The following is an 8,536-nucleotide window of genomic DNA, read 5'->3' on the forward strand; positions in this document are numbered from 1 at the left end:
AAAAATGCTTATAACTTTTGAACCAAAAGAGATAACGATCATCTCAGCGCACGAAACGACGCGTCTTCAAATGCTCTACAAGTGTTTCTTGGGCAACTTTGATGAAAAATCGAAACTGAAAAAGTTAACGCCAAAAAAACGGGTTTTCTTGAACCACCCTAAGTTAATTCAGAAAAATACCTCTAGATCGGTCAATTTTAAGGCTACATAAAAAGTGTCTTGGGCAAACTTGCTCAAAATTGATAGATCTACAACTTTCCCGAAGAATGTATACAGTTATTCTTGCAAAAAAAAGTTTGGTCACCAATTTCTTTGAAAATATGAACCACCCTAATTTTCATGTATATTGAAAAGAGGGCCTTATTTTTAGGAACAACTTTGTAGAAGACCATATTTGTCTAAAAAATCATTTGAAGGCGCTGCATGCATCTTTCCTCGTAAATCTGGTTCGTGGACCACTGTGCAGTGGCGCGCCGGGTCAATTTAACTGGCGGCGCCGGTGTGGAAAATTATGCATTTTCTTGTGGGCATATTTTAAGAACTGTAAACGATAAAAATGCAACAAAAATTAGAATTAAAAAAGCAAAGTTATGGCTTATTTGACTAGTTTATTTCAATGATGTACAACATTACTTTGAAAATTCACCTGTGTGTGAAACGTTATTTTATAGAAGCTTTCTAGACCGTCGGTTGTTAACTAGTCTGTTGATTGCGGTATCATAAAACCCAACGCATTCGAATGCAAATAAAAGTGCATCTCTGGAAGTTGCGTGTGCAGTTTTATCACCCTTTCTTGTTGTGAGTTACAATGGGCTCTGTTGCGTCACGTGTCAACTGACTGAAGTTATCATTGTTTCATCACTTCCTGTCACGACTCACACACCTTTGTAATGATCCACGTCATCATTGGTGTAGCTAGGGGGGCACCTCCTAGAATATATTTCGCACTTTCTAAGAAACGCTTTTGAAAATTGTTAGTCAATTCCCTTCGGAATTTCTTCAAATTCACGTTTGGAAATATTTTGGAAAATGCCTTCGTCATTTTCTTTAAGAATTTCTGTGCTAATTCCTTTTGATATTGGTTTGGCCATTTCCTTGAAGTATGTTTGTTTTTTTTTTTTTTGAGAATTTTCTGCGGCAGTTCCATTGGAATTCAATTGGCAATTTCTTAAGAAATTTGTACTGGAATAATTTTTTTTTCAACTTTTTCCTCTGCAATTCCTTCTACAGTTCCTTTGTAAATTTCTTCGGCAATTTTATTTGAAATTCTCCATCATTTTGTTGTACACATATTTATTGCTTTCGAAAATTGCCTTGGCAATTTATTTATAAACTTTGTCGGTAAACTTTATGAAAATTTATTTGGAAATTTCTTTGGGAATTCCATAAGCTGTTCCATTCATAATTTCTTCGGTGATCTCTTTGCGAATTCTTTGGTGTTCAGCACTTTCTTTGGAAATTTCTTCGGCAATTTGTTTGGAAAATCCTCAAGTAATTTCTTTCAAATCTTTTTTTTTAATTTCATAGTAAACTATTTATTATTATTATTATTATTATTTATTTACGACACTTTACCATAGTAGGCATTCGTGTCGGGGTAATCTAACTTGACAGTGTAATATTCCTTAGAAGATTAGATTTCACTATATAGACCTATTTCTTTTACAAATTTGAGTAGATCTGCTTCCTTTTCTGGGTCGTGTTGTAGAATATCTGCAGTTGTTCCGTTGACTCCACAGGTTATTCGTTCTTGGCTGTATCCTCTGCAGTCCATGAGTATGTGAGGGATTGTTATTTGTACTCCGCACCACTTGCATATCGGAGGGTAAACTATTTAGGAAACAACTCTGGAAATTCCTCACGTCTTACTTTGTAAATTTCTCAAGCAATTATTTGATAAATTTATTTTACAATTTCATTAAAATATCATTTGAAAATTTTTTTTCGGTTATTTCTTTTGCCATTCCTTTGGAAATTATTGGACAATTCCTTTGGAAATTCAGAAATTCTCAATTGGGTTTGCTGAAAGCATTTACAAAGGAATTGCGATTTCCAAAAGAATAGTAAACTTAAAAATTGAATTGCCGTATCAATTTGAAAAGGAATTCTTCAAGAGATTCTCAAAGAAGAAAACCAAAAGAAATTCCAGTAAAACTTCCTGAGAAAGTCCCAACGGAATTGCCAGATAAATTTCTATCAAAATTACCTTAGAAGTTTTCAAAGGATTTGCCAAAAAAAAAAATACTATAAGAATTGCCAAAGGAATTCCTGAAGAAATTATGAAAGCTTTTCAAATAAATTGGCGTAATCCAATCCCAAAATAAATTGGCGAAATTTGTCTCACAGGAGTTGCCGAAGAAATGTCCATAAACATTTCCGCAAGTACTCGCAAAGAAATTTACGATGTAATTCATAAGAAATACACCGAAAAAGTTTCGTAAGGTATTTCCAAAAGAATTGTTTTAGGAGTTTCCCAAAACCCTACGTTTGTTAATGAGTTTCCAAAGACCATGTCAGTGAAATTCTTATAGGATTTGACGAAGAAATCGTCAAAAGAATTTCCGAAAGTATTTCCAAACAAATTCAGAAGAAATTTTCGAAAGAATTCTAAAACTATTTTCAAAAACATTTTTCAAAGATATTTCTGAAGAAATTACCCAAGAAATTCCCAAAGTAATAATCAAAAAGGCTTCCAAAAGATTTGCTGAGCAAATTCCCATAGAAATTTTCGAGGCAAGTTAAATCGGAATTTGCCGAAACTTTTCGGCATTCCGAATGAAACTGCTAGAAGTTACTTTAATTATTTCTAAAAAATATCTCAAAGAAATTGTCCAAAGAGTTCTCATCTCATACGAATTATAGAAGGGAAATTCATAAAATAATTGCTGAAGATGTTCCAAATAGCATAGACAATGAAATCAATTTTCAAAGAAATTTGCGAGGAGTTTCCCAGAATCATTGTCGAAAGTACTAAGGGCATTAACGAAGGAATATCCGGAGTAATTGATGGAAGAGTTATTGGAGACTAAAAAAACAAATATCTAAAGAATTGCTGACACCGTTTAAAAATGCCTGAGAAACTACTAAAATGAATGAGAAGTCCCAAAAAAAGGAGAGATTTGACGAAAAAAAATTAAATACAAAATGACGAAAAACTCATAAAGAAATTGCTAAATAAGTTTTCAAAGTAATTACGGATGAAATTTTCAAAGGATGTGCCGAAAGGTATTTGTAACAAATACAAAACACATTACTGAAGAAGTGCTTAAAGAAATTGCCGAAGGAAGTTGCCAATTCCACAGGAATTGCTGAGGGATTTCCAAAAGGAATCTGAATGAACAAATAATGCAAAACAATTTCTAAATAAATTGCCGGAAATATTCCCTGATGAATTGTCGAAAAACTGTTTTGTCAAAAACACAGTGTTCTTGTATTATAATTACATGACGGCCTTGATTATTCGGAGTCGAGTTTCGAAACTTCTTAAAACATGCATCTTGCAAACGAAGTGCTGTACGAAGCTTTGACTAAATAAAAATTAAGGTTAGTGTCACAATGGCAATATTTCAGCTTTATACAGCATTTCATTTATACGATATATATTTGTGAAACTTAAGAACGCGACTCAGAATAATTCAGTTCAATCTGTGCTATGTGAAAATGTTCTAGTTTTTAAGAACCATACTCACAATTGCTGTGTAACAGCTTGTTCATGTACGATATGTTATTTTGTGAATAATTAACAATACAGAAAACAGTATTGAATTTCCAAACTTCAGTTGACACAAAAATGATATGCCGCAGTCGCACATATCTTTCAACGATTGCGTTTAAATGTTCGGGCTAGTTCTTTCTGCAGCGCAGTTTATGTGTACTCAGAAAATGAAGGTGGATCGGTATTTCCTTAAAAAAACCCAGATTAATCCACCTAGTGGTGATAACGCCTTTCTCGTCGAATATGTACTCGTAATCTTTCCGTCGACGCAATCAATCTTGCCTTAGAGTCAGTGATCAGCCCCAAATCTCTGTCCTCTGTGCTTTGATAACGGACGAGACGGAGGAAATGCTCATAACGGCGATCTGGGACTGTACCACCTACGAATTTCTGAATCATGAGAATACTTTATTTTGAAATTCAAGGTCATCATCGAATTGGGGCACTTATTCCGACGTTATGTTCAACGTATGGGCAGAGCCGAAAGTATAAGACCTTTTAGTTGACTGCTTGACCACCTTCACTGGAGGCTGATTCATACCAAGATGACAATTACTAGCCAGGATTTAACTTTTTCACAGATCACTTTGACAAAGTTTAATCTGCACACTTTATGCTATATTTTATTATCATTGGTTACAAGATCCATGTAAAATTTGTAATGTAGTAATTTGAATTGCCAATGCTATATCACATTCAAATATAAACAACATTACAGTGCTCGCCCTCCAGTCGCATCAAAATTTTGCGCAGTAATTTTAGACGCAAATAAAGATTTAAAAGAATGTTCGGGGCTGATGCGCTTCAATTTTAATTTTTCCATACAACGTTGACCCATCCTACTGTAAATTTACGTCTTAGGAATAAAAAATTGTGTGATTTAACAAGATCGCTGTAGTTTTTTCAGGTTTTTTGGTTCTCTTACACATATCCATCGCTTGCATTGATTTAGTTCACTTTCGTAATTCCGCTGAAGCACCCAACGCTGCTTCTGCAACACCACCGGTAGTCTCTTATGTAGTCTCAGTCTATTTTGTATTGCTTACGAGACCCCCGGAAATGATTCCGGAACATTACCGGTATATTTAAATGTGGTCTGAGTTTATGAAAACTGTTAATCAGGTTACCCGGAATTAAAAACTCTACCGGTGGTAACTTCTATGGACACATAGGCACATTCTTATTATCCATGCATCAGGTTACTGACAAAAAAGCGATTTGATGTACCGCAAGCATGGGTTTGATTCACTTTTATATATGTCCATTTCCAGTGGGACACTCTTAACCGGTTCCGGAAAATTTACATGGTTCATTTTTCATTTGACCAATTCCGGGACACCTGAAACCTGGTTCTGGAACACTAGCGGTGGTCTCTTACGTAATCTCAGCTAATTTTCTTAATAACCGTTCATCAGCTTATCGAAAAAACCGCGATTTGATGAAGCGCTTGCATGGAGTTTAGTTCCCTTTTACATTTGACCACATCCGGAGGGACACCGGGACACTACTAGTTCTCCCAAGCATGATCTGAGATATTTTTTCTTTGTAACCGTTCATCACGATACTTTAAATACCATTTGATGTGTCGCGAATTTTTGTTTTTTTTTGCATTCGGCCACTTTCAGCGAGACACCTCTAACCGATTCCGGAACACTATCAGTAGTTTCTAATGTGGGCTTTGCTTATTTTTTTTTTGCTGATCGTACAAGTTATCGAAAAGGCTACGATTTGATGTGTCGCATGTATGAATTAGGCCACTTCTGGCGGGACATCAGGAACTGGTTTCAGGATGCTACTGGTTCAGATATGATCCGAAACCGGTTCCGTAACACTACCGGTTCAGATATAGTGCACGACTATATTGCTTTTATAGAAAAAGCTGCGATTTGATGTGTCGCATGTATGTGTTTGGTTCACTTTTATATTTGGCCACTTCCGGCGGGATACCCGGAACCGGTTCCGGAGCACTACCAGATCAGATATGGTCAGAGACTATTTTCTTGTTTACCACTCATCAGGTTACAGAAAAAGCGGTGATTATATGTGACGCATACATGGGTTTGTTTCAATTTTATATTTGGTCACTTCCGGCGGGACACCCGGAACCGGTTCCGGAACACTACCGGTTCAGATATAGTCTGTGAATGTGTTCCTGCTTACCGTTCATCAGATAATCGAAAATGCCGTGGTTTGATGGGTCGCATGCACGGTCGCATGCATGGGTTTGTAGCAATTTCATATCTGGCCCTTTCCTGGGGTACCGGTCCGGAACACCTAAATGGCCATAACTCCGGAACGGCTGGACCGATTCAAACCATTTTCGATAGAAAACAATGGGACAATATTCCGCGTCGATTGAAACATAAAGCGTTGAAATCGGATGATATTTACTATCCAAAAGTGAGGTGACATTTTTGTACACATACACACATACACACGCACACACACACACATACATACATACACACACACATACACACACACAGACATCAGCTCAACTCGTCGAGCTGAGTCGATTGGTATATAAGACTTGGCCCTCCGGGGGTTCTATCAAGATTTCATTTTTAGAGTGAACATATAGCCTTTCGGTACACCTTGGTGTACGAGAAAGGCAAAAACATGCAAATTGGAATCCATGAAGGTGAAACATCAAGAAATCCCATTGAAATTTTCCATACAAACTTAAGAGGCACACATCTGTTGAACGAAGCATCGAACCAAGCCGCACTTGTTTATCCTGGATATGCTCACTTGCAAAAAGCGGCAGCTTTTCCAAATCGAGAGGGTTTGTTTACGAATTTTCAAGATTGGTGCCCTTGAAAACGTGAGTAGGGTACGGCCGTTGTTGCAGCCATATTTGTATTTTCTGATGTTTCTCCTTAAAACTGGAATTCACTGCAATTGGCACCCCCTAGGAAAAAAAATCCTAGTTACGCCAATGCACGTCATTCTGCTTTTTCAGCTGTTGCCAAAAAAGTTAATGCAGAAATTCAACTAGGTGCAAATAAATTCTGCTGTAATGCGCTTGTGAGACAGCCAATCCCGCCAAACTTTGTTAAATTTTAGAACAATTGTGAATCATAACCTTTCATTTTTTGTGCAGCTACACTCAAAAGTCAATCTTCCCCAAAAGTACATTTGTCGGATTCAATTATACTGAAAATTTAGTATTATTCGTGTTTTTTTTTAGCCATGCAGTTTTTTTAGGTTTCCCTTTTTGTTGGCTCGCGTTATAAACGAATTGATGAAAATATTGTTCTCAGCAAACATTCAACCAATTGTCATCCTGTCATCAAAATGCAGCAATTTAAAAAATAATTACACCCACATCTGCTCATCACTTCATTATTACCTGCTCCCTTGGTGATGTTCTCATATTGGCTGGAAAATGACACCACGTAGCTCGTCATCCTGCCCTGACGTCCAACAGCTAGTCCGGCAGCAGAACCACGTCCCAAGTCCAACACTTCCAATCACTCAAAGCACACTCGAAACCGATCGCCCGCCGTGATTTATTGCCAAGTGCAAATTCTTGCCGACACGCGCACAGCTCAGCACTTCTTCCTTAGGTCCGCACTAGTACAACAATTGAGCAACAACCTACGACAAACAACTTTCGTTTTCTGCGAACATCCGCACGCGAGCAAGCATCAGCTAAGACTGTAACGCATTTCCCTGCAAGGCTGACCACCAAACTCACGCCGACCGACCGACCAACCAAACCGATCGACCAGCTGAACGACCTGACTAAGGCGCACTCATCAGGCACCCGATTGACGACGACGACAACGATCGCGATGGATGGATGATTGGTTTGTTCCTGGGGGGAGAGGAGCCGTTTATTGTTTGGGGCCTTGTTCAATGCTAAACCGTTCAGTACCATCGTGTGCTTGGGTCGCGTCCGACGACGACGACGACGACGACGACGACGACGACGACGACGGGGCACTTGCTGGATGCTCTTGAGTCAGTGTCAGAGTCACTACCGCCTTCCACCTCCAGCCAGCCAGCCACCATCTTCTTCACTGAATTAGTGAGGGCCGTTTGCAACAGGCGGGCTTTGAAAGGGGGCTCGACGAGGCACTGATGGACTTCCTAGCAACAATAAATGCGTGCAATTAGATTTTTCCTTGTCAAATTCACAACAATGCTTCGATTTTCATAACTGCAGCTTCAGAACTTTTTTTTCGATGTCTTCTTCATTCTAAACTGATAGAACATGAATTTCTACTTGGAGTTTACAAACATTTTTTGATTGAGCTATGTATTATTTTATGATAAAATCAACAATGGTAAAATCTCAAACAAACAAAACATCGATAGATCAACGTCAAAACCGCAGTCTAGATAACTGCGTAAAATATTCTTGCATAGAAAAACTTTTTTTTGCAGAAAAGCAATTTGCTACATGAGGTTCCTCGTGCATTTTGGCCTTTAACCCTCCTATGATATTAGGCTAGGTGCACCACGATGGCGTAGTGTACGTTCAGAGTGTCCCTCTGGGTCATATTGACCCCAACATCCCATTAGAGTTAAGAGAGGAAATCTTCAAGGAAATTATGAATAAATCAATAACAAAAAATTAAACTTAAAGATTCCGGGATGGAATCTCTGAAAGGGTTTCGTAGAAGGAATTGCTGAAAGACCATAGAATAAACATAGGGCAACAGATGAATTCATGTAGGAGCCTGTGAAGCAGTATACACAACAATCAATGAAGGAATTCCTTGAGGAATCAATCGAGGCATCTGTCGAGGAATCCTTGAAAGAATCCCCGGAGAAATCTCCAGAGGAATGTTTAGAATAACTCGCGGAGGAAAA

The 8,536-nt window shown here is 38.0% G+C and overlaps 1 protein-coding gene across 1 annotated transcript in view; it reads right to left on the reverse strand.

Moving 5' to 3' along the window:
- LOC109622324 (elongation of very long chain fatty acids protein AAEL008004) overlaps positions 1–7,586 on the reverse strand; it is a 40,515-nt gene extending 32,929 nt beyond the window's left edge. The window contains exon 1 of the mRNA XM_062849472.1: positions 7,068–7,586. Coding sequence (XP_062705456.1) covers positions 7,068–7,125 — 58 coding nt within the window. The 5' untranslated portion in view covers positions 7,126–7,586. The remainder of the gene's footprint in view (positions 1–7,067) is intronic.
- Positions 7,587–8,536: the final 950 nt, after the last annotated feature.

The sequence above is a fragment of the Aedes albopictus genome, chromosome 2 (genome assembly GCF_035046485.1).
Source record: "Aedes albopictus strain Foshan chromosome 2, AalbF5, whole genome shotgun sequence".
Lineage (NCBI taxonomy): Eukaryota > Metazoa > Arthropoda > Insecta > Diptera > Culicidae > Aedes > Aedes albopictus.